The sequence below is a fragment of the Saimiri boliviensis genome, chromosome 9, assembly GCF_048565385.1.
Source record: "Saimiri boliviensis isolate mSaiBol1 chromosome 9, mSaiBol1.pri, whole genome shotgun sequence".
Taxonomy (NCBI): Eukaryota; Metazoa; Chordata; class Mammalia; order Primates; family Cebidae; genus Saimiri; species Saimiri boliviensis.
In genome coordinates this window covers 7,030,339-7,057,083 of record NC_133457.1, presented here as the reverse complement: position 1 = coordinate 7,057,083, position 26,745 = coordinate 7,030,339, and the positions used below count along the sequence as shown (strand labels likewise).

At 40.6% G+C, this 26,745-nt stretch overlaps 1 protein-coding gene across 4 annotated transcripts in view; it reads right to left on the bottom strand.

The window, feature by feature from the left end:
- The window catches only part of TNIK (TRAF2 and NCK interacting kinase), a 410,093-nt gene that overhangs the window by 304,698 nt on the left and 78,650 nt on the right, over positions 1-26,745 (bottom strand). For all 4 annotated transcript variants that reach the window (XM_003925097.4, XM_003925098.4, XM_003925096.4 and 1 more), the window contains exon 2: positions 15,001-15,066. In XM_003925097.4, coding sequence (XP_003925146.1) covers positions 15,001-15,066 — 66 coding nt within the window. The remainder of the gene's footprint in view (positions 1-15,000; positions 15,067-26,745) is intronic.

Genomic DNA, 26,745 nt, shown 5'->3' with positions numbered 1-26,745 from the left:
CCTGTTTTAGCCAGGACCTCGGAGGGCCAAAAGGGCAGCTTGTAGCAGGACTCGGTGGGCACAAGACTAAAAGCTTAGGCGTTCTCTGTGACCTTACCCTTGGGCTTCCTGAGAAGCAAGATCCTGAGTCAGACCCTGAACTCTTGACATGTTCACATTCTCAATCGGCAAATGGGTCTTATCATCCCAATTAATCTCCAGAGTTGATGGTTAGAAATGCAAAGATACTCCCTAGAGACTGCTGGACAGACTAAGGAGTCTCCACTGAGAATGCAGACTAAGACTGCCAAGGGAGAAATAATTTAAGTAGTGATTGGGCTGTGAAGAAAACATTGTCAACACCTGTCTTAACTTTCGGCTACTCACAAATATATGGATTCCAGTGAGCGCTAAAACCATGATGCATAGTATTTAGGCCAAATTTCAAAGAGCACATCTGACCATGGTATTACTCATCACCTTAATCAGGTAGGTATCCATAAATCTCCTGTGCTTCCAGACTAGAAAACAATACTCAAACAAAGAGAGCGTTTGTTTTCAATGTTGCTATGCTGTTGGGGTTCTGTTAGAAAAAACAAAAAACAAGTCTGCTATCTTGTATTTTCCTCCATGCTGTATGAATACAGGATTCTTGGTCACACCTTAATTTATGACTATTTACTCAGCTGATTAACTATAGGCATCTGTCTTATGCAAGCAAGTCTTGTTCTGGGAAACAGATAAACTGGAACCCCAAGGACAGAGCAACCATGGGTCCACACTAACCATCTGCTCATCCTATTTCCCCATCCCACAGCAGACCATGAAAGCTGACGTTGCCTCAGAGGGCTTGGCTTCAGGCACCTCCTCCCTGAAGAACTCTCAGAAGAACATGTTGATGTGGAGGAGGAGGGGGGCTTTGGTGATTGGCTTCTGTGATGGGTTTCTCAAGGGAAAGGAAAGGTTTTGAAGTTCTGAAGTATTTGAAGTATCTCTTCGTAAGTGCACAAGGGGGTACGAAATGGTAGAACAAAATGTACTAAACAATTAGACCACAAAATATTCATTTCCTCTGGCTGAAATAACCAGAAGTGTTAGCTGAGACGAAATCAGAATCTGCCTAATTTGCAACTCCTTTGAAGAGAATATACAATCAGCTTTGCCTCCACTCAAAGAAGACACGCTGTCCTGTGTTTTCGCTAACTTTCACTGTTTTGACAAAGAGAAAGAATGAGATAAATGTGGGCAAAACTTGTCATGAAAGTGTCTGAGAGAGGCATCTCTAGCATTCCTACGTTGCTGGTGTTAATATCTAAAGTCTGTAGGGGAAAAAGGTGAATGCGATCCTTGATGGAAACAGGCATGGAGACTCACAGGTATTCCTAATTTGCACTCATGCTAAATTATCCAAGAGATTGCATCCTGATATTGCGGCCAGGTCATCCTCAACTACGATACTCAAATTCTTCCTTTCCATCCTCCATCTCATTGTCTCTCCCCACCCTTAACTCCAAACACACAAACCGAGACACCCCTGTAAAGGAGGAAATATAAAAGCAAAGAGTAAGTAACTTGCTGCAACGCCACACCAGGTTACAGGTAACTGGCCTTTCCTCTGCTTGAAATAGAGGAAAAGTACAAATTATGCACCTGGCAAATATTTGCATGGTCTCCAGAGCAGTAATACTCATCCATTTGTTCACAAAAGCACACAACTGAAGCTGAGAGAATAAATCAATTCAATTCAACAAACATTTACCAAGCTCCAGTCTGACTGTAGTGTTTCTCTGGGGAAAAAAAAAAAAAAAAAATCATCCACCTGGCTATTGAAGCAGATTTTTAAAGAAGTTGAGAAATTTCTTTCCTTCCTTCTCATAAGAAAAGCAACCAACTCCCTTAAATAATCAACACAGATGTATTTTATATTGCAAGATGTAATTAGACCAAGGCATGCCACTTTTTTGTAGATGGAAAATAATTCCCTCTTACCGTTCTGGGAAAATACAATTTGGTTTGTTGTATAAAAACAGCGTCTCCATTTACTAAGAAATCAATGAGTAATCACCAAGTCATCCATCACCCTTTAGTATTTTGAATATAAAGATGAGAAGCACTATACATTGAAACAGGCTATGGTATCGCTGCTCTATATTAGAAATTCAGACTTACCAAGAATCTACTTAAAATATTCTAAACACGCAATGGATGGTCAGGGCAAAACCAATCTTGGCCAAGCATTTAAGGAGATGTTATACCAAAGTTTCCTCCTGGGAGCTTCTGAGTGGAACTAAGAGAATTTAAGTGACCCGATCAAGAGTCATGCTCTACCACTTACTTGGGGGCTTCAGGAAAGTCATTTATAAACTCGCAGACCTTAGTTTCTGTCTTTTAACACAGGGTTAATCGAACCTCTTCTACCCAACTTGTGGGGTTACTGTGAAGGTCAAATGAAATAATGAATATGAAGGTTATTTGAAAACCTTTCTAATCACTGATGTCAATGTTTAACTCTACAGTCCCAAAGACACAGTAGAAGATGGAAAACAGAAACCTATCTCCAAAAACCTATCTCTGTTATCAAAAGTGTGTAACCAGCACTTTGAAGGTTCAGACGAGCACGGTCCTTTGTGCTTTGTCACAAAAACAGGCTTAGAATTATAAAGCCAGTTGTAAAAAGAAGGAAAAACATTTTTTTTTGACCTATTCTCATCCATCATATTAGATGGTAAGTGGACACTGTTTCTACTTATCAGGTATCAAACTGCTGTTGGCTACTAAATATTATATTTTGTGTCAGCCTCCTTAATTAATATGCTCAGTTGAGATGAAGCAAGCCTAAACATATCCCACTGAGTTAGAGCATTCCAAGCTCAGCAGAACACAGAATACTGTTTTCTGTTTGGTTTTGGTTTTGCCCAGGCCAGAGTGCAATGGTGTGATCTTAGCTCATGGCAACTTCAGCCTCTCAGGTTCAAGTGATTCTTCTGCCTCCGCCTCCCAAGTAGTTGGGATTATGGGCCCACACCACCACACCTGGCTAATTTTTGTATTTTAGTAGAGACGGGTTTTGCTGTGTTGGCCAGGCTGGTCTCGAAAGCCTGAGCTCAGGTGAGCAACCTGCCTCAGCCTCTGTACTTTTTTGTGTGTTTCTTTTGGTACTTATTTTTAACTACCTACTCTGTATTGGCACTAGACAAACAGTAAGGTAATGTCCCTGACTCAAGGAGCTCAGTTTAGAGTAGGAGATAGCCAGACTGAGGATTATAGAGAGACAGGTCAGTGTACCGAGAGAAGAGGCAGGGACGGTCATCAGACTCCACGGAGCAGGGTGCTGCCTGAACCATGTGCTAAGGATAAAGTATGGTTGCTAGCCAATAGGGGGTGGGAAAGGGCACAGCATGGATAAACAGACACTGTGTGCAGCGTGCACGAATGCCCAGCAATGCGCTACCACGGAGGCACACAGTGGGAATCAAGATGGGCGGTAGATGAAGCTGGAGGGAGAGGCAAAGGTCATGTCATGGGTACCTGTGACTGGGAATGCAGAACTGTGCTCCCTGGAGTCTAAGGACTCCACTCAAGTGTGGGGCTACTCTGTGGGGGGAAGTGGAGGAGCGTCAGGGGAGTGCTGTGTTAGCAAAGGGATGCTCCATGAGGTGGATCCTATCCTCCACCCGGAACATTCCACTCTTGAGTGAAATACTGGAGTTTCCAGTGGCGGAAAAATGTTTTGCTGCTTTAAAAAACAATTGATACATTTAAAGGTAAAGAAAAATCTCATTTGTAAAACTGTAGTAAAAATAACCGCAGCCCAAACATTTTGATATAGAAAATGTATTAGTCTGTTCTCACACTGCTAATAAAGACATACCCGAGACTGGATAACTTATAAAGGAAAGAGGTTTCATTGACTCACAGTTCCACGTGGCTGGGAAGGCCTTGCACTCATGGCTGGAAGTGAACGAGGAGCAGTCACATCTTACACGGTGCAGACTGAGAGCTAGTGGAAGGGAACTCCCATTTATACAACCATCAGATCTCGTGAGACTTACTCACTACACGAGAAAGTATGGGGGAAACTGCCCCCATGATTCAACTATCTCCACCTGGTCCTGCCTCTGACACTTGAAGGTCATCACAATTCAAGGTGAGATTTGGGTGGAGACACAGCCAAACCCTTTCCGAAAACATACACAATATCCTTTTAGGATTCATACAAAATGCTTGTATATTTTTTGTGGACTTCTACCTGGGAAGGATTGTTTTATTTAGATATAGACAGGGTAGAAAAATCAAGGGCTTCAGCTGGTTTCAGCTCCCTACAACAAGATGCAGGTGCTGGCTGGTCAATCACCTGCAGATAATAAAGCGGGCTGTTGGTGAGTTACTTTAAGGCAGGCATCCCCAAACTTTTTACACAGGGGGCCAGTTCACTGTCCCTCAGACCGTTGGAGGGCCGCCACATACTGTGCTCCTCTCACTGACCACCAATGAAAGAGGTGCCCCTTCCTGAAGTGGGGCGGGGGGCCGGATAAATGGCCTCAGGGGGCCGCATGCGGCCCGCAGGCTGTAGTTTGGGGACGCCTGCCTTAAGGAATGCCAACCTAAGGGCACACAGACATGCAGACCCGTTTCAGGCTTGTTGCAGCTCCAGTGTTGCAGGACATTATCCAGGAAACCACCACCTCTATAATTAAGTTTTAAGTTTGCTAACAGTATTTTTTAAAACAGAGATCGGGGCATGGGGTGGAGTGGGAATAGCAGGGTGTGGGGAGTTAATATTTAACAGGTTCAGGGTTTCAGTTTAGGATGATGAAAAAGTTCTGGCAGTGAGGATTGCACAACAATGTGAATATACTTAAATGCTGCTGAATTGTGTTCTGACTTAAAATAGCTAAGGGGGTAATTATAATATGTACCTTCTACAATAAGAGAAAGAGGTACAGCTAAAAAGTAAGAGTTCCAGTAAGATAAATCCAGCTAGGGGTCTCATACCACAGCCCTGAATGTGATGCATAGATCAAAACTGAATTTCTTAAGAAATACTTAAAGAAAAGTATCAACTTGAAGACGTTAAACAGCAACAGGCAAGTTCTCTAAAACAAGAAGTCACCTTCTCCTTAACGGAGACTGAGCTCTTCACATCATTGAGTTCCTAACTCTTCCCTGCCGTCCACAAAGATGATGTGGTTATTGTGATTGTTGCGGTAGATATTTTGTCATTTATTCGGAAAAATTGTGTAGCCAGCTGCTACGCTTGTCTTCCTTTGCTGTAGAGGGGAATAAAATGGACACAGTAGTTCTGTGCTTTACCTTCCAAAGTGAGCAGCAGGATCAAGACTGAAGCACTGCCCGACCACCGCACCCAGCAGCCAGAGGTTGTAATGGCCCATTCCAGACCCTCACCAACTGCAAGGCTCCGACTTAGTAGTAAGTATACATTTGCTTGCCAAACAGCAGATATTTCTTTTTGCATATGCAAAATATCCAAGCAGATTTAATACAATGACATTTAAGGTTAAACCACAGAGATAAGAAATACCATCTCAGTACCACAGTTAATTGGTTATTCTTTTCATTAAAGAGTCTCAAATGTTTCCCATGTACAAAATAGTTAAAACCGAGAAGAGCCCTAAATTCTGTGCCTGTAATCCTGGCAGGGTTTCATTTTACAGGTTACAAATCACCCAGAATAGTAACTATTGATTGTTTAATTACTTGAAAGTGCCTTATAATCACCAAGTCATTAAGGGTGTTATGAGATCTAAAAACTACAAGTCATGAGGGGGTTGCACATCAAGTTATTTGGCAACTCATTGATACATATGAGGTAGAATGAAAGTGTTTTGGACTAAAGCATTCTAAATACTTCAAATCAGAATTGAGCACGTGAGTGCCAATCCATGTCCATCCCTAACAGAAAATATCCTCTTTTCATCACTGTTAGAAAGTATATATCATCATTCATTGAGGCATTGAGAATCTGCTAAAATCTTGTGGCTCTGAATTAATGAAAGAATGGTATAAAATGTGCATGTGTCTACATCCTTCAACACAGACTACACCAAGCCATGCCACCAGGCCAAATGAGTACCTTAGCAATGTTAGGTATTCAGTATAAATCATTTTGCTAATGGTTTTGAATATTTGGATTACAGTTTTGTAGCTGGAAAAGCACAGGCTGTTAAGTGGATTCATGGAAGCAACTTGTGGAGGTTATCCGGACTAGTGCTCTACTTAGAATTAAAAATGGTCATGTCCAAAAGGAACTCCAGAGACCCTCTGGCCAGACCTCTTCATTATACATGAAACCAGGGCCCAGAAGAGTTAAATGACATGCTTAAGCTCATACAGCTAGTAAGACTCAAGGCCGGAAGAGTCATCTATCCATGTGGTCTTAAAGGCGTCCTAACCCTACTTCACATCAGGTGAAGATAATCAATTTACCCTCTGAGTCTAGATTTCTTTATCTTTGATCCTGGCCCAGGCCATCAACAGCAGTCAAGCCTTTGGTAACACTACCTCTCCCTAGAGTACCTTCTTAATTCCCCTTCCACATACATCTATTCATCTTTTAAGATTCCACTCAAGAGTCACCTCACATATGAAGCCTTCCCTGGTCTTCCCACAGCCCCCTCAGAATTGGCTCTGCTCCGTATATTCTTGCTGTGGTGCATGTAATACAACATTGAAGTGAATGATTTTCACGTCTCGGCCATCCGAGACTTCAAACCTTTGGATGGCAGGGATCACATGCTTATCTATAAACCCTGCCCTGAAAGCAATGTTAGGCAGCTATTAGATACTTATGAAGGCTGACACTAAATAAATGAATAAAAGGTAAACAAAACCCCAGGATAAAGCTGAGAGGGGTAGACTTGTCCCCAAAAGCAAAGATACCCAAAAGAGCACTTATACCACAGAGAACCCCAGGCCAGCAGTTCTCTATCTTGACTGTGCATTACAACCATCTGGGAACATCTGCAATAAAACCCCACCCAGCTCAACATCAGACAAACTAAAATCAAAATGTTTAAAGAAAACCCCAATTATCTATAGTTTTGCAAAATTATCCAGATGATTTCTATAAAAGGTGAAGGCTGAGAACCACTAGTAGCAACAAGAAATCCTGCATAGTCCCTGTATCAAGTTTTGGTAGCAACTCTAGAGGTTCAGCCACTTAGCAGAGAAACTGACCCTTCCATATGGCATCCAGCACACAGGCACTCACAAAGGTCTTCCTTCCGTGTTCACATGACAACCATCTAATTCATTACACTCAACAGATCATGAACAAGGTAGCATGGTCTTCAGACAAACTAGATGCAAACAACTCAGGGATCTATGAAGATGAAAAGTTCATCAAGCCAACATATTTCAAAGGTAAACGATTCTCCTGCTTATTGGAGAACAGAAGTAAAATTGTTACCTTTAGTTCCAGCAAAAGTACTCTTTGAGACTAGATAATAAAGACTGAGGCTGAAGAAGAGGAAGAACAACATAGGAATAAACTTCCCTACGCCCCAAGATAACAGGAATGTGCCACCTCTTATTGTGATAAATGACAATAGCAATAATCAAACCTTACGTGTACACAGGAATTTATATTTCACAAAATACTTTCACAGTCATTAATTAATTTCAACCTCACAATAGCTTGGTGGGGAATAACATGAAAACTATTTATTTATATTCTAATTTTACAGATGAGAACAATTGAAGTTCCAAGTAGATCTATGGCACGCTCAAAGCTAAGGCAAGCTAAGGGTAAAACCAAAACCACATGACGGGTCCTCAATATCTAAATGAGGTTCTTGCTGCTCCACATCCCTTCACTAATCTCACAATAAAGACTCTCCCGTGAGATCTTACACTACCTGAAGAAGAAATACTGTTGCTTCTCCTCCAAAATTTGTGAAATATAAAATGATTCAGAAACAATTTCACTCCACCAAAGTTCCGTGGTACAGCAACCAATTCCTGATTCCTCTGTTAATCTGTCTTCTCTTTATACACTACTGAGAAATTGACTTTTTTAAACACTAAAGACCAAATATAATATCCAAATGGCAATTATATCACCAAATACAATGTAAGAAGTATTGAGAATTGTATCAGGTTAGTGCAAAAGTTATTGCAGTTTTTGCCATTAAATGTAATACTGGTATTAGGTTGGTGCAAAAGTATTTTGCCATTACTTTTAATGGCAAAAAGTAGTTATTTTTTGCACCATCCTAATATTTAATACAAATAATGGCATTGTAAGCATACATAAAAGCCAATAAATCAAATGTAGAATATGGAGCACAAAGATGTGTTTCTAACATCATTCCTCTATGAATGTTTCTTTTGAGCCATAGAAGGTTCTATGAAAGCAAGACCATAGGAAGAACTGGCATATGTGTTTGGGCAGAGGAAAAGGTTATTGAATGTCTACTATGTGTCAGGCACTGAGCTAAGCGCTGCCACACATTAATGTTTTACACTTGAGTTTTCATTAACAGCTCTACTCTGTACTATTATTCAAAGATAAAGAATCCAGACTCAGAGGGAAAGTTGGTTATCTTCACACAACTGGAACAGAGCAGAACCAGACTAGGAATCCAGCTCAGTCTTGTTCCGAAGGCCTTTTCATTACACTCTTTCCACTTATGAAAATGCTCATTTATGCTCCCAGAGATGGTAAAAATGCCAAGGCCTCTAAGCTACTTCCAAATCCATATCTTCCAGCCCATTCAGGTCCTCACTCTGCCTGGACAGCATCAATTCCTAAATAGTCTACACTCTCACTGTCCCCACCTGCACCTCAATGTTAAGAGTTTTGCCATCTTGTTTCATTTTTAGAGCAGTGATTTTGCTCCCACAGAAGACACTGGCAGAATCTGGAGACATTCTCAGCTGTTACAACTTAGGGGGGCTACTGCTTTCGCTTTCTATTTGGAAGACGCCGGGGGGCTGCTATATATCCTGCAATGCACAGTACACCCCCACAACAAAGAATTATTCAGCCCCAGATCTCAGGAGCGCTGAGGCTAAGAAACCCTGCCTTGTAGTGATAACGTGATTTGATATGTGTGCTTCCTCCCCAGTAAAATGAGACCATAACTACCATAAGGAATAACTGAGACAACACGCATAGAAGCCTCTGGTGCAGAGTGAGCACACAGTCCTAATTAGATAATCTGGTTACATTCTTCTTAAGAGGAGGAACCTCCTCAGTTAGCTCTGCATTATTCCCATACAAAGCACAGGGTTTTTTTTCATGGGCACTCAACAAATGTAAAAGAATGTATTCTTTATGTTAGAAATTCTTGATTAAAAAACAAATGCCACTATTATCTATAAAATGCACCATTCTCCTGTACTTACTCCTTGCCAAACAAGAAATGAATAGTATAATACATGATTCATTGCAGCAGGCTATGAAAAGCTATGGTGCATCCTGGGTAATGTTACAGAATCACCTCCATAAATAAACCATGAATAAACTTACTATTGAAATGTTTTATCTTATTTTAATGGAAAGTTAATGAAGAGATTGCGATATACAGATTTGAGAAAATCTCCACCCAACAGGCCCAGATTTTGCTCTATGAAGTAAATTTTGACAATATTGAATCTCAGATCTTGAGTTAAGTTATTCAGCTGTAAACTGTAATCATAAGCATATCAAATAAAAACACTAAAAGTCAAATCTCTGAATAAGCCAAAACTCGTTGGTATCACATCTCAGGTCAAGATCTTTGTTTTTTGCTTTTCTCAGTTTATGCAAGTTTGAGTCAGCAGGGAAATCTTAAAATAAATAATTACAGAAAGTGTTAGGCTTCACATTTACTCAAGTGACCTATAACAGGATGACACACAATCATTTTGGTAGTGTCTGGAGGTGCAGTCCCAGGACCTTGAACAACAGAATGAGCACTTACACTTATTAAAGGTGCTCAGAGGATACCCCAGACCCACTGAATCAAAATTTCAGAAGCTGGAGCCTGGAAATCCTTTTTTTCTTCACTTTAAATCCTTTCCCAAATATCCATTTTACATTACTAAAGTCTGAGGACCTCTGCCAGGAGACCAAACCCCAGAAAGTTGCTTTGCCTCATTTTGTAAATTTCTAGCATGGTCTTGCTTCTGCAGACTACAGGTAATTCATTAAACACAAAATCCACATCCACCTCCCATCATAAAAAACATAGGTAGAGCATTTTGTTTATTGGTTTTGTGCAAATGTTTTTCTAAAGTATAAAGATTAACATTTTATGAAAATGTTAAAATTTTTAAATTAGGAACAAATATACGAGAATTATCAAGGAAACATAGCTCAATTCTGGGCCCCACAACTGTCAATATTTACTATGTGCCAGAGTAGGGACAGACTGATGGCCCAGACAGACCAGGTCTCTGACCTTACTTTCCCTTGACTTATGTATTTAAATTGCTAAATACAAACATAAACAAGGAAGTGTGATAATTCAGAGAGTAGCAATACCATAAAAACAATAAAACAAGTTAATGTGATAAAGAAAGTCTATGGCAGAGGGAAACAGAGGCAGGGTCTGGCTGTAGTAGATAGAGGAATGAAAAGTGGCTTCCTTGAGAAGGTAACATTTGAGTTGAGACCTGAAGGAGAAGGAGCCAGCCATGAGAAGGCTGGGAGAAAGGGTTCTATGTGGAGAGAACTATAACTATAAAGACGCGGAGGTGAGAACAAGGTGCTCATTCTGATAGAAATTAAATCATATATTCAAAAGGTTTTATGGAATATAAAACTATTCACAAGTATAAAACATAATATTTCCAGGGCAGAAGCAGGGATAATGAAGGGCCTCAGGTTTACGTCATAAGACGAATGAATCAAGCAACTGAGGCTACCTTGCCTGCACAACAGGAGATATAAGTATATGTTTGGAGGAAGAAGGGAGAAATCTTCTTCAAATATCAAAAGGACTACATTCTTGTGAAAGAATATTTAATTTTAAATTTTAAATCACTCTAGAGGTATGAAACGGGTTTTAGGAAGGCAGCGTCTCAGCTCAACATGGTAACGTTCAAAGGAATTCGGGGAAATGGACTGACAGGTAAGTAGTGAGTCCCACATGCTGGAGATGATCAAGGATGGGTTGGACAGCCAGCTGGAAGAGGAGAACTCAGAATGAGGACTACGAAGAATCTCATAGCCCATTGGACAAATACACACTCACAGCATCTCTCTCTCATGAGCACTATAGTTACCATAATGGCCTCCCTACTTTGCACTTTACAACTTTAAGGAGCATTGAAAAGAAATACGAGAACTCCTTTATATTTCTAATTCACATTACCACCCTGGGATAAAATATGACTTCATCTCCGTAATAACCAATCTATGTTCAAAAGGGCAAATTAGGAGACAGAAGAGACCAACATTTATTTAAAACCTGTGGCTAATTTGTAGTCGTATTTTAGCAGTAAACATTAAACAATTATTTCAATTTATTTAAAAAATTACTTATTTTAACAAAAATGGATCCAGATTCCATTAGGTTCCCAATAGGTAGCATGCCAATAAACAGCCAAGACCTTTAGTAAATGGGTATGTGGCCTTTTGTTGGTTTATTTTTTAATGTAGCCATGAGCATAGGGAGATGGTTTCCCCATTAAAAGCCCTGACAGTGAGTCACTATTCTTTGTTACCTACCTATGCTCGTCAGTAAATAAAGCAAAAAACAGATACTGAATCACTACTTGATTATCTGGGACCAAAATGCTAAAGATAAACTAATCTAAGTTTGCTCAAAATAGGAATAAGCCAGAATTGGGAGTAAGACTAGAAGCAACTTTGAAAAACTAAACATTATTAAATGGTTTTTATATAAAATAGTTATATTTCTACACCTAGATGTACCTGGCTTACATGCAGATACATTTCAAGAAATATTCTCTGAATACCTACATATACTTTTTATTTATTATATTAAGTATGTTTCTCTAAAACTTCCTGTAAACAAAATTATGACTCTCTTAGAGCAGCTTATGAAAAAGAAATTTACAATAAAATTTTCCATAAAATAAAGTCTATGTCCATATAGTTATTCATAAAATTATAACTGACTTTAAGAAAACCAGGAATACCAAAAGAGGGACTTTAAAAATTAAAATCAAAGGCTTAGCATTTGATAGGGTTTGGCTGTGTCCCCAGCGAAATCTCATCTTGAATTGTGCTTCCTATAATCCCCATGTGTCATGGGGGAGACCAGGTGGAGATAATTGAATCATTGAGGCGGATTCCCCCAACCTGTTCTCATGATAGTGAATTAGTTTTCACAAGATCTGATGGTTTTATAAGGGGCTTCCCCCGTCACTGGGCACTGATTGTCTCTCCTGCCACCCTGTGAAGAGGTGCCTTGCCTTCCGCCAGGTTGTAAATTTCTTGAGGGTTCCCCAGCCATGCAGAACTGTGAGTCAATTAAACCTCTTTCCTTTATAAATTACCCAGTTAACATATTTCTTCATAGCAGCGTGAGAACAGACTAATACAGTATTTAACGTAAAGAAAATACTTATATGATTTTATGTATAAGGACCTCCCCCTAGAGCTATAACATTTCTATTTATACCTACAGTATTTTAGAAACATAGATGTTCCATGAAAGTTGTATAATCTATAGTGTGAACACTTTTTAATGTAATTTACTTTAGGCTCACATATCTTTTAGCTCAGATTTTGCTATTTTATTAAGCTTTAATCTTTTAGAACTCAGAATGACAGCAGGACTAGATTAGTGACCTCAGGAGACACAGAGTCTGTTCATGAGCAGTGCCACCTAACACCATCTGGTTGCCTAGAAACCAAACTCTTACCTAGTAGGGAGTTATAATTCTTTAAGTAAATCATCACAAGGCCCTGAAATTCTTTTTTCTTTTTGAGACAGGGTCTCACTCTCTCACCCAGACTGGAGTGCAGTGGAGAGATCTCAACTCACTGCAACCTCTGCCTCCCAGGCTCAAGAGAGTCTCCTGCCTCAGTCTCCCAAGTAGCTGGGATTACAGGTGTGTGCCACTACCACCAGGCTAATTTTGGTATTTTTAGTAGAGAGGGGGTTTCCTCATGTTGGCCCAGCTGGTCTCAAACTCCTGACCTCAAATGATCCACCTGCCTTGGCCTCCCAAAGTGCTGGGATTACAGGCGTGAGCCACTGTACCCAGCCAGGCCCCAAAGGATTTCTAACTATATTCTCATTAGACTAATTCACAGAAAAGCTGTGGTGGCTACAAAACAATAGGGCTCGTGAAAGAGACCAAATCTCCTGTCCCAGAGTTCACTGCATTCACCATGACCATTCTTTGCAGGATCTCTCTTAAATTTGGAAGCTGCCAAAGTACTGTATCAACCACCAAGCGAATGGAATCCTTTAGAATAACAATGTTGACCACCTAACTACTAAATATCTTCCCTCTCTAAAAAGATCCGAGACTTCTTGCCATTTGTTTCCTTGCCCTTTTCAAATAACAAGAAATTATGGGTAATTCTGGATTTTCCAAATATTCTCATCCTTAATTGAATCTCTTTGCTATCTCATCTTCTAACAGTGCAGAGTTCACTGCTTGAATTCGTGTACCAAGCTGTCTCCCAAATGCATATCCTATGGGTAGGAAACATAATACAACAGAAAGGCTCTAAGAAATGGCACCATAAAACCAACAGCATGTTACAGAGTTGTTCCTTCATATTGACAGCAAATCCGAAGTAATTTTCTACGTAAGTTAGAGCTTAATTCATTAGATACTTCACAAGTTCAATCCAGTTTCTCAAAACACAGTAACACAATCTTCCAACCTAATTATCTTCATTGAAAGTGTTTAAAAGCCTTTGCTGAGACACATTTCTTTCCGTGTCAGACAGGATCAGCATCAAGTGAGCAGGTTGGGTAGACTACATTCTGTCTAATGGTAAAAGATAGACAATTTAGGAAATAATTGTGTCTTGCAAGGGAGGAATTTTCCCCTGGACACCAAAGGGAACCTCTGGTAAATAAACATATCAATGTGTGCTTTAAAAAACAGAATCTCAAGAATACCCTATAAATAATACTTTTGACATTCTGCAGAATTGAAAATATTACAATCTGAATAATTTCTGTAATACATTTAATTAACTGAGAGAAGCTTAGGGCTCAGCAGGAATTTTTAAAAATAGAGCACAGGATAATTTGTAATGGAAATGCCATCTCATATCACTGCCACTAGGGAAAATGATAGATATTTCCCTCGAAATTATCATGAGGAAACAGTTGGCTTGCTTTGATGGCATTTCAATAGCTCATTCAACAAAACTCCAAAAGTTTTAGTCCAAAAACAGTTCACTTTCATTTTTTTTGCGAATCAGAAAAGGAATCAGCTCACATTTTCAACCAACCATTTTTCGTAGATTATACTAGGGGGAAATACCTTTTAAAAACACTTTATGAGTGAATTTGTAAGCAAAAATTAGTAAACCAGCAAGCAAGACTTCTTATTCCTCAGCTCAATCTCAAGTTTAACTTTTAATTATTTCCTAAATTCCAAAATTTGTCACTGCTATTAAGCTTTTCTTTGTGAGGTAACCAAGTATTCTTCAAACACTGTTCACTCAACTCATTTAATTCATGCCCCAGGCCAATAACACATCTACTTTTCCAGTTGCAATAGTTTAATAGCTTCAATTTCTAAAGTAGATGGCATTCTTTTCTCTTTCAAAAACCAGTTCTGGCAGGGATTAAAGTAGAGGAAACCAAACACTTGAAGAGCTTCAAATATGTGGCATCAGAATTCATGTGTCAGATACAAACACAGTAATAGATAATGAAGTGAAATACCCAAATCACAGAATCCAATTCAGGCAACATAACCACAGATGTATTTTAAAGATGGAGTAATCAACAAGTATGTTACTTCATTTGAAATCTGTTATGAGCCATTTATGAGTAAGTATAGACAGCACTGCAATCCAGCATTTAGGAACTGAAACCACACATAAGCCACACTCAAACTCAATGTACTTACTTTATAAACTTGTCCATATGTTCCATTTCCAACCAGTTCCACCAGTTCAAAGATCCCTGCAGGGTCCTGAAAGAAAATAAACAAACAATGAAAATTCGAAACAATATTCCAGGCATTGCCTTAATCAAAAGCAAATATTTATTTAAATTAAGAAAATGAATAACAACTTTAGCTTTGGGGGCTCTCATGAGAAACATTTAATACTATCAAAATTTTAAAATTTAAGTCAGCGCAGTTATTAAATTAGTCAAGTTCTGTTTTCTTTCCATTTTACATTTCTATGAAAGGTGTTTAAATCAGGCAAAAGGAGATGCTTTTTCAAGTAAAATAATAGAAAAGAATTAACACATTTCTCAAGGTAAAAGGGAAACACACTTGCAGGAGGTACATCAAGATAAAGTGAAAGACTCACAATTTTGAGAAGGTTCTAATGTTCTCTAATATTTCTCTTCAAAATGTCTGAGCTGTTCATTGTGTTGAGTGAGCCCTGGTAGTTAGAAGGGTATTCTTGTATTGTGGGACAATCCTACCTGTGGTAGTCAACAGTTTCCAAGGGAAAATAGAGTGAACTTAACTACCTCTCTCAGAAAGTTTTTCTTTGGATTCATCTCTCTTCTGCAATACTGTCTTTACAAAATATGCTTTTGAGCATAGCCTCCAGTTCCTGCAGTACCTGTCGAGTAGCTGCAGGATTTAGAATGCAAACTAAATTGGAGAAGTATTCCAGTTCTTACCTCCAAACAGTTGTCTGCTAACCCTGGGAGTCAGCTAAATGTTATGGTGCTCAATAATGTCCAATAATTACTGCTATTATAACTGAATTACTATCCCAAAAAGTTGAAAAGGAAAATCAAAGCCTATAAAATTCTATTCAGAGGCAGAAATTGACTTTTACCCCTTACTAATTCCTCACTGGACAGAAACTGCTTCTTTAAAGGCATAAATCTAAGAGTCACCAACTTAAATGACTGCAGAGTCCAGACCAGTAACATAAACAAGTGAAGCGGTCCAGTTGGGGCCTGTGGCAAACCGAGCAACCCAAGGCTCCTTGAGGGAGGTAGGGTGTGGTGGGGTGTGGTGGGGTGTGGTGGGGTGAGGTGGGGTGGGGTGGGGTGGGGTGAAGTTTACTTAGCTGGAGCCAATTGTTGTCTTGTCAACATACGAGCACAATATTGCCAGATCTAAAGATTTTTCAAGAGAAACTGAACATTGCATTTAATGTGAGATCTCCTATTTTTTTAAGTGTTAGGCATTTAATTTAAAAAGTATTTGAGGAACAATGAAAATAGACATCAACCTTCGGCCTATCTCTACCCAGTACTTACATGAGAGCACTTACGTTATTACAGTGGGTGGCTGAGAGTTAGGCAGGGAACAGCTGAACTTCAGGTGCAGACAGACCTGGGTTAAATAACAGCTTTGCCTTCACTAGCTATGTGATCCTAGGAGCCCCTGGGAGAGCAACATAGTGTCTGGGCCTGCAGGGATGACATCTACCTAGCTGTGCTCTTGTGAAGAGTAAGTGCGGACCTCACACAATGCCTTGCACATAGTTGGAAATATATTAGTAGCTAATAGTTACTACTTTTAAGCTGAGAAATTCCACACCACCAGCAGGATTTAAATGGGGGAAGGGGAAAATGAGTTTCTCTGCTATTCTGGGGAAAGGGAAAAACAAATTTGACCTGACAAGTCAGGATGCTTTAAAGTCCTGTCTGTGATAAATCAAACTCAAGAAAAGCCCTTGGGTAGGTGCCTTCAAAGATTCCACACAGAGAACAAATAAAAATAAAAACAAAAAGCAAACAAAGCACTCAACAGATTAAGCACCTAGTCACTGAGAAAGACTGGAGTTAGCACTGCATTACCTACTCTTACAAAGCCAGAAGGGCAAGAAACCACACTCCATGTTCATGTCTTGAAAAATCAAGAAGTCTGGAAGTTCCAGCTACGCCCCACCTGGTCTGGGAGGTGTGGTTCCAGACAGAACCATGATACCAGAAAACACAGGTAAGGGACTAGAGTCTGAGTCAACTAACACCCCATAGCTAAAAGACACTGTCAAGGCCATCTGGGAAGCCTCAGGATCGGAAAGAAAAATTTTGTTGGTTAAACTACTAGGCCATTAGAGCAGCAAGTTTTATTACAAATGGAATAAGAAAGAAATGAGGAAAAGAAAAAAAAAAAAAAAAAGCCCATAAATGGTGGCAGCTGCTGTTTGGTTCTAAGCTGTGCTTCCCAGTAGTTTGTTTGCTTGGTGGTGTTTCTGCAACATACTTGGAGAGAGGTTGCACATTTGCTTAAAATATCTCAATGGTGTTTTCAATGGTCGTTTTTCTTAACTGAAAAAATATAATAGAAAGAGAAGAAATATGGGATAGTGATGAGTGGCTGCCTCCAGGAGCCTGGGAAGCAAACAGGGATGTGAGAGGCGGGCAGGGGCATGAGCAGGGGCAGAGCAGGCATCAGCTTCTACACCCAAGGGTCACTCGCCTCCGGGGTCCCCTCTCAGAGCTGGGGTGAGTAGGTGGGTCTCAGGAGGATCTGAACGGCTGACTTGTGAGACTCTTTTCTCTCCTTGAATAATCTATTCTTGGGTATATGTCCCAGCCAATCAAAACCAAGGAGGCTCGATGCTGATCCTTTAGTTTAAACTGCTGGGAAAGAGAAGCTTTTTGCTGGATGCATCCAAGGGCCTCAGAAGCAAAGTTCAGAGGAACTCAAGAGAGTTCTACTGGCGACTGGCCTTACATAGGCATCCAAACTGGAAAGAATCATCGTTATCAAAATGATTCCCCAGGAATAATCTCTGAGAATCCCTGAGATTTATACTGTGTCAGTTTATTGGGGTATGCCTCAGAATCAATACCTGCCAGGGAGTAGAGGAAGAACTGGATTGAGCCGAGGGAAGAGCTGAACTGAAGTGTAGTGGAAACAACTTCATGTGATCCATGGGAGCACTGGAGCTAGGATAGCCCTTCAGAATTATCCTACCTGGAAGCATCGGGCCTTTGCATCCCATCTCCATTGACCAGTCATTGCATGTGGGCTGCCACCTAACACCCATCCCAGAAATGACAATCTTAGACAAAGTGACACTCTTCAGCTGAGGACATTTTTCAGGTGACAGCCATTCCTAGCTACCTACACTCCCAGCAGGTCAACAACTGAGTGCCTCAGTGGCGGAGAACAAAGCTCTGTGTGACATACCACAGCACACACTACAAGCATCACGGCTAGAAATGAGAACCAGTCTGGAATTAACAGAGAAGTCTACAGCATCTACAGTCTACGGTATCCTGACAGTGACAAGACAAAGTAGCACGATAAGAGTCATGGTATTTGCAAGGAGGGGGCTCCTTGAGACCCTAGACACAGAAATCAGAGGTATCATTCAGTGACACCTCAGTACTGACCATAGGCTCTCTTCTCTCTTTCTGCCAATCCGAGTGCCTGGAGAGCTGGATGTTTGTGAATATTCCTTCACACAATTGCATTTTATCATTAGTTACATCCTTGTAGAATGATGATACTGCTTGAACAGTGTACACATTTAGCTGTTTTCTCCACTCTAGAGTACCTCTAAAGTAATTTCTCCAAAAGGTCACCACGACTTCAATTTCTAACATGTAGTGGTCGCTTCTCAGTCCTGTCCTAGCTGTCCCCTTTGAGGCATTTATACTGCAGCGCATCACCACTCCTGCTGAAAATCCATCTTCTATTGTACCTCTTAGTCTCTCTCACAGATTCTACAATATTTCTTCTGCTCACACCTTCCAGGTGGGCTTCCCCTAAGGTTCCACTCTTGTCCACCACTCCCCTAATTTGGTTCACTGAGTGTCAGTGGTTTTATCTCCAAATGTCCACCATATCCATCTACTCCACTCCATTCACACAGCAGGCTTCATTCATCATTATTTTCTGGGACCATTTGCTTTCAGTTAATTCTTTCCTCCTTCTAAGCTATTCTTTATACTGATCTTTCTAAAACAGACATTTCTAATCATGACACTCCATGATTTAAAATAATACAAGCTACGGTTCAAACTGAAAGTCAAGGACCTGTCATTCTTAGGGCTGGCCTCCATCCCCAGCCTTATGTTCCATCATTCTGTGCTATAACCAACCACATGTCCCTCATGTCCCTAACACACCACACTCAGCCCTTGGTTCATACTGCCCATCTGCCAAAATTATTTCTTCTGCTTTCTTTAGGAGGCAAGCCCATCCTTGAAAGCCCGGCTTGCTGCCTCCTTTCTGAAGCCTTTATCAAATCAGTGCCACTGCCTCTCTCTCTCTCTCTCTCTCTCTCTGCACCTGCAATATGTTGTGCATAGCTCTATGATAACCACTTTCCCACGGTGCTAGCCTCTCTTACATTTCTCTCCCTTGATGAATTACAAATGCCTCAAGAGCAGGAACTGTAACCTATGTATCTTAGTATTTCCAGCACTTAGCATGGTGTCCAAAACATAAATGCTAGACATAACTATTTACTGAATAAGGTTGATGTCCCACTTCCAATTCTTCAAGACATGTATAGAGGAAGTCACAAAAAATGGGATCAGAATGCAGAGCCAAAGGTCTAGCAAACTTACATCATTTCTTTTAAATCTAGACAAGTTTTTCCATGACTGTGCCCTCTCTCCTCCTTACCCCAATCCCTAATGGACAAAGCTGTCACATGGAAAAGCCCCTATAGTATTCCCAGCTCTAAAAAAATAAAATAAAATCCATAGAGCCTGTTGTAATAAACTGTTCCTCACATGCGTCGCAAAGACAGGTTGTCAGAATGTGGCCAAAAGAATGTGCAGCAAGGGGAGGAAGCTATACCTAATAATCATGTTACAAGACAGGAAAGCTAAGAGAGAAGAATCCACTTAATTCTCCCTCTTGTGTTTGCTTAGCCGCTCTTAAAGCCGGGATGAGCAGCATGGAAGAAAGTTACATACACCAAGGAGAAAAGAGCAAATCATTGACCTTTACCAAAGTCAAGAATGCCTGTTGGCTACACATGCCTTTATTCAGATCTTAACCTTTGCTGGGAGGCTGAGAAGAGAATTTAATTCTAAGGTAGAGTAGTTTACATTATTTCATAATGAAATACAACTACATATCAAAAGGCAGGCTATTCCTGGAAAGAAAATGTAATTTTTCAGCCAGTACTGACAAAATCCAACTTGGTTAGTCATGACAATAAAAATTACAATAATAGTGAACATCTCAGGAGGACTTACATGTCAGAAACTATTCTCAGCATTTTTTATGAATAGCTCATTTATCACAGCTTTATCAAGTGGATGCTATCATTATCTTTGTTTTACAGATTAGGAAACTGAGGCACAGAGGGATTAAATGCTTAGTGAAGGTCACACCAACAATAAGCAGCAGAGCTAGGATGTTTACCCAGGTGATCAGCTCCAAACCTTGAGTTCTTAACCACTAAACCATCAGCTTCATGGAACCCTAATTCCCAGGCTTTGATTTATGACCTGGTAGCTCTCTAACCTTGAGCCAGTTTCAGAACTGCTATGAACCTCAGTTTCCTCATCTTTAAAATGTAGACACTATTACTTCCCCTGGGAGCTACTGTGAGAACTGTGAATGTCTAGACTAGCTTGGGGCCTGATATGTAACAGGACTTTAATAAATATTCATTTTTTCCACCCTTTTCTTTTTAATCTTTGAAAATGAGTTCATGTAATAAACAAAGCATATGCCACAGTAAAATTAAGTAAGCATTTCATAGATTTTTAACTAAAAAAGCCAATAAAACTAATCTAGCCAGTAAAGGAAAACCTATTTCTTTTCAACCAATAATATTACCCACCACGCGCTTAATAAACAGAGTCAGATAGTGATAGACAAATGTATGTCTCTTTAGAAATCAGTAAGACAATTGAGAAGACACATTAAGTACTGGGGGTTCCTGGGATACTGAAATAAATACTATTTTTGTGAGTTGATGAAATTTAGATGGTATTGGCAGGCCCAAGCCCAGCTTCACAGTGGAGTGGAAAGATTTAAGATCTAGGGTTTGATATTCCCCACCACTAAGTTATACTTCAATTCCCCCCAGGTCCTCTGGATGATACTGGATTTATAAGAACACTAAATAACAGCACTGGGCTAAATCCCAAAGACTGAAAAAGGCAAACTTAAATCTATAACTAGGATGACTATTTCCTTCACATCATAAAAGATGATACATATTCTTCCCAGTGCCTCCCTACTTCTTTGAAAATGAAATTAACACAGATCATGAGCAAATGGCCTACACAGACTCTAGACACCCCTCCTCCAAAACGCCTCTTAAAGACACAGCCGTTCTGTGACAGAATTTTTTACTTGAGGCCACCAGTCCTTTGGCAGGGTAAAATGCTTCCAACAGAATATGGATGGCTGATACGGCTCCCAGAATGACTGACTACCCCCGGATTCCCTATTGACATCTGCCAAACGACTGTGCTTACTCTAAACTTACGGGCCTTAAAAAGACCAAAATGTTATTTCTTTTAGAACCATATTTAGCAGCTGTTTTGTTCGGTTTCAGCCCTAACTGACAAGCATATGCTTACAAAAGCAAAACAGAACAAAGAAAACAGGAACAGTAGGAGAACTCTCCACATTTATCTTGAGCCTTCAGGCTTTTCAACACCATCTTCGAAAGTACAGCACTAGGAAACTGTGCTGACTCAACAACCCCCGGATTCCAGTTTATGCTGCACTCACAGCCAGGCAAAGTCCCTCAAAGGTAATTTTTTACTTTCACTTCCCCTCTTCTGAAGGAGTAGAGGTTTCCACAGTCAAAGGTCTTGCTTTACACAGTAAGATGTATTTAATCCCTGACTGTGACCTGGCACCTCCCTAGCCGTCTACTGTGTGTTATGCACTGTCCATGGTAGAGGCAGCGGGTACATGGCCCCTGCTTCATGGTGCTTCCAGTCTAAGGAAGGAAACAGACACGAGAAAATTACTACACGTACACAGTGATTACATCATCATAACTGCAAGCAGCATATGAGAAAAGGTGCTCCAAGGGTATTGATCCAGGAGATCTGGACTATAGCCCAGAAGCTTATCTTCATTAACCTGCTGGCCCAAAGAAGGCATCTCAACTGGAATAGTTAACTCAAGTAAAAAAAACATAAATACATAGCTAGAGAGAGAGAGTGAGCTAGGTAAAATACTGATTGCTAATTTTTCTTACTCGATCGTCAGTGTAGGGCAAATTAAACCATGCAAACCTATCACAGGATTCATCCAAAATGGTTAGGGCTCAATTCTGGATTCTACTCCTTACTAGTGTTCTTTGTTCCCTTTGTCTCCTTCTGGTTTTTTTTTTAATATGTAATTTGGGAACATGGCCCTTGGCCTGTGTCTTTACAATGTCGCATCCCGCGTGTGAATGTTCTAGGTCACTCCCCAGCTCCCTGTGTCAAGCATCATCTTTTGGGAAGGGCTGTCCTGAGTGTAGGCTGACTCCAGGATGCCATCTCCTCCAGTAGAGCAGTTTCTGGCTAGTATGGGTATCCTCTTACCAATGCTAGCTCCTCAGTGACCAGTCAGATCCTGGCAGAATCGAAAGAGTCAGCGTCGAGCCTCCAGGAACCGACCCTCGATACCGAGAGCTTCCAGTTTGGCTTTCAACTCTTAGGACGGGGAGACTGGCACCTTCTCACCTCCTGTTTGGTTTGCAGTCTGCTTAATTTCACCTGCTCGTGTGCAGCATCCAGAAGAGGCACTGCTTTCAATCCCCCTGCCCCTGCCCAGCTGCTTCACTCAACACCCTGCAGCTCCAGCCTGGCCTCACAAAGGCAGCCTTGAGAACTGGATTTGAAACATCACTCCTCAGATGAATAACGGTAAGACCTTAAGCTATACAATAAGCTATAATAGACATTACTGCTACCATTGGGATAGGCCATAGCATGTATGCTTTTCATTCATTTTCACATTTCATCCTCATAGCAACCTGGGAAATAGGTATTACTAACCCCAATATTCAGATGCTAAAACTAAGGCTTCAAGGAATTAAGTAACTTGCCCAAGACTAAACAGTAAGTGGTAGCAATAGCAGCCAAGACCAGACTGTAAAGATAAAAATACCTCTCATGGAGGATGGTTCTGAGAATCCAAAACATATATAAAACATTTAGCACAATCCATAGCAGTGCTTAATAAATAATGGCTACTGACGTAATGCTATTGCTGGTGGTAATAGGAAAAGTTTCCCAAGGTGATGACAAAATTGGTATATAGTAAAGCCAGGATTCAAATCCAGGTTTTTTGAATCCACGTCCATTATTTATCATTTCTCTATAAATGGCCAATGCTGAAATTACCTTGGGTTTACAGGGATGCTCAAGGCCTCGTGGATTAACAGTGGAGCCAGAGAATGGGCAGTGACCTCAGGCCAGGCCACCACAACCAACCAAGTGGCTGGGAGCATCGAAGTTGTCTATACCATGGTTACTTGGTGTCCCTGCATTTATCAGAGCCAGAAGCCCCAGAGAGGGAGAGCAAACAGGCCCTCAGATTTCTGTCTGAAGCTACTTTCTTCTTTTGCTACTTTGCCATTAGCTAGGATGAATGCTAATTACTTTAAGCTGACCAATTAATTGGCAGTGAGAGGCAGGATAGCATAACAGTGAAAACCACAGACTCTACAGCCAAAAGCCTGAATCGAATCCCAGCTTCATCATGTACTAGCTATGTGACCTTGGGCATGTTGTTTAATCTTTCTATGTCTGTTTCCTCAACTATAAAATAGTGATAATGGTAGTATTCACTTCACTGGATTATTTGGTACAATAATTAGTATATATAAAGTGTGGAAAGCAATATCTAGCATATTGTAAGTGCCTGAAAAGTGTTAAAATTCTTTACTCAATAAGAATAACTTCTTTACTCCAAGAATGAATAACTTTTATTGGTTTTGTCCACTGCAGTATCAATCGTGACTGAGATATCAGAGATACTCAATAAATATCATCTGGAAGGAGCAAGTCTTTGCATCACCAGTTCTACCACCAACAGCCACCACGCCATAAGGTCTCTGACATTTGCAGCAAGGATTTCTGAGATCATATCAATAAAATCTCTCTACCTATTTTACAGAAGAGCAGAGAGGCCCAGATAGGCTCTATATACTTGTACAATTACAGGTTCCTCCAACAAGAGAGTTTAGGTGATTTGTCTGAGGTCTCATCCTAGTTACTGGTAGAGTTAAATCAAGACCTGTGTCTTTTGACTTCTAGTTTTTCCTTCTGTTTGATTTAACTCTTTGATAAACCAACAGAATCACCCATTGCCTTTCAAAAAGTGGGCCTGGAAAGGAAGGAAACAGGGACAGTAGGTGAGATGGGCAGGCACCGCTGTTCTGTTGCAAAATCTAGATTTCTGGGTTAAGAAATCCATTTCATTCATTTCCAGAGCTGATGTAACAAGATTTAGCACACGTGGTCAGTTTGACAGTCCATTTAATAGGTCACATGCATATATATGAGCATAAATGATAAATAAAATTTTCAAAATATGTTTTTCTCAGTTCACAGACTTAGCATACTTATACTCAGAGTTAGCTCAGTTCCAAATCATTTCCTTACAGATGAAAACAAAGAATTTTATAGAACTTGATTACCCACCAGCTTACATTGGATAAATACATATATACAATTAAGAATATAAAACTAAAAAGAGAACAACCAAGAGACTTCTTGTAACACTGACTCGAATATTTTTTCTGATTTTGGTGCATAGCACAGCTATTTTAATCCTTTGTCAGCTGTTGGGATTCACTGGCCAGCCCTTCTCATGCTTCCTGACCCGAAATTCCTGAGTCACGACTACAAACCTGCTTGTGCACACAAGGAATGCATAAGCCCCAACTGTATGTTCAGAGACTATTTTCTGTTTCTGTTTTTTTTGTGTGTGGGGTGGGGGATGGAACAGAGTCTTGCTCTGTTGCCCAGGCTGGAGTGCACTGTCTCGGCTCAGTGCAAGAGACAGTAAGTGGTAGCAATAGCAGCCTTTTGTGGAGACCTCAGCAGTGGAGACCTCCCAGGTTCAAGTGATTCCCCTGCCTCAGTATCCTGTGTAGCTGGGACTACAGGCACGCACCACCATGCCCGGCTAATTTTTTGTATTTAGTAGAGATAGGATTTCATGTTTCATGTTGGCTGGGATGGTCTCAATCTCTTGACCTTGTGATTCACCTGCCTTGGCCTCCCAAAGTGCTGGGATTACAGGCATGAGCCACCGTGCAGGGTCTCAGAGACTGTTTTCTAACACATCCGAAGTCAGAGAAAGGCACACCAACTCCATAAGGCAGGTTAAGAAAATTCTTCAGGGTACTAAGTCACAAGGCAGATTTTGGACAAGGATAGCTATCTCCATCTCCAGGAATTTTTTTCAGCTCTCCTAAAGTCTTTTACAAAACACACATGCAAGTTGCTCTAAAGGTCAATATGCACTTAATCCACCACGACCCCCAACCTAGTCCCTTCCCTCCCATCATCAGGTTGTTGCAGAGATTATATCGCTGTTTGGGAAAATGTACCACACAGTTTACAAAGATTTGCAAACATGGGATTGTTCCAGGCCTGTCAGGACAGGGTAACTTTCCAGTATTTCCAGCAACACGAGGTGGAAATCATGGGAACCAGACTAGCAAATATTTGGCCTTTTGCCTTTTTGAAGATGCTTAGATGAAAAAAAAGAGAGCAACCGCAGGAGATGGACTTTAAAGACAAGAGCTGGTTACCTAAATAATTAAGAAAGATTAGGAAACACTTCAAGGTTCTATTTTGGAAAAATAGCCTTAGCAAGACCATTCCCCCAAAGATGTTCATTTACCACCTGCTTACAACAGAACAATGACATGTTATTTGCTTGAAAGCATTTTCAACACTTCTTCCTACACCCATAAGCAACCAACCATGAAGTTGACCACAGGCAGAGGTAAAACTGGCAAGAGGAACCTGACTCTTCTCTAAGCCTAATGGGAGTACGAGGCCCCTTTGCCAGTTACCTGCCTGCCCCGGCCCCTCTTCACAGTACAGGGAGCTCCCTTCTTTGCCCTTTTGCACAGGGAACCACTGATGAGGGCAAGAGTTGTTTGCACTGAAAGGGGCAGGGTTAATGCCTTTTGGCCAACAGCCCAGGACTTTTCTATGAGTAGCCAAATACTGGCTGGTTGATTAGATCATCTGTTACTCTCCCATTACCAGAGAAGGGTGGGGAGATGGCCCAGAGCCATGTAGGAACAGCCAGGAACCCAACAACAGCTACCTGGGGCAGGGGCCTGTCATCTGGCAGAGGTACAAACTAATCTTAGTCCATCATTGGTCTCACCAGTAATGGTGCAGATGGCTGGATAATACCAACTCTTATAAATTGCATACAGATGTAAATAACAGGGCTTCATTTGCTTCTGTTTTTTTTTTCAAGGCTTTTATCTCTATGGCAAGGCCACCATAAAGAACATGCAAGTTTGTCTGCTTGCTTATTAGTTTTGCAAGGCAGATAATATTTTGGAATGGGGGCTTTATACCATCTGTTCAAGGATCTAAGAGCTTTTTGGCAGACTTGAGAAGCTAAAGCCAATCCTTTTGTCCCTCCAGATTCCCATGGCTGTTGAATTTTCACTGTCAAATAAGTTTGGGAATGCTAGGTTAAAAAGATTAGCAGGTTAGGGGTTTCTTTACTGCAAGGCCTCTCAAAGCTTTTAATGTGTTCATGTAT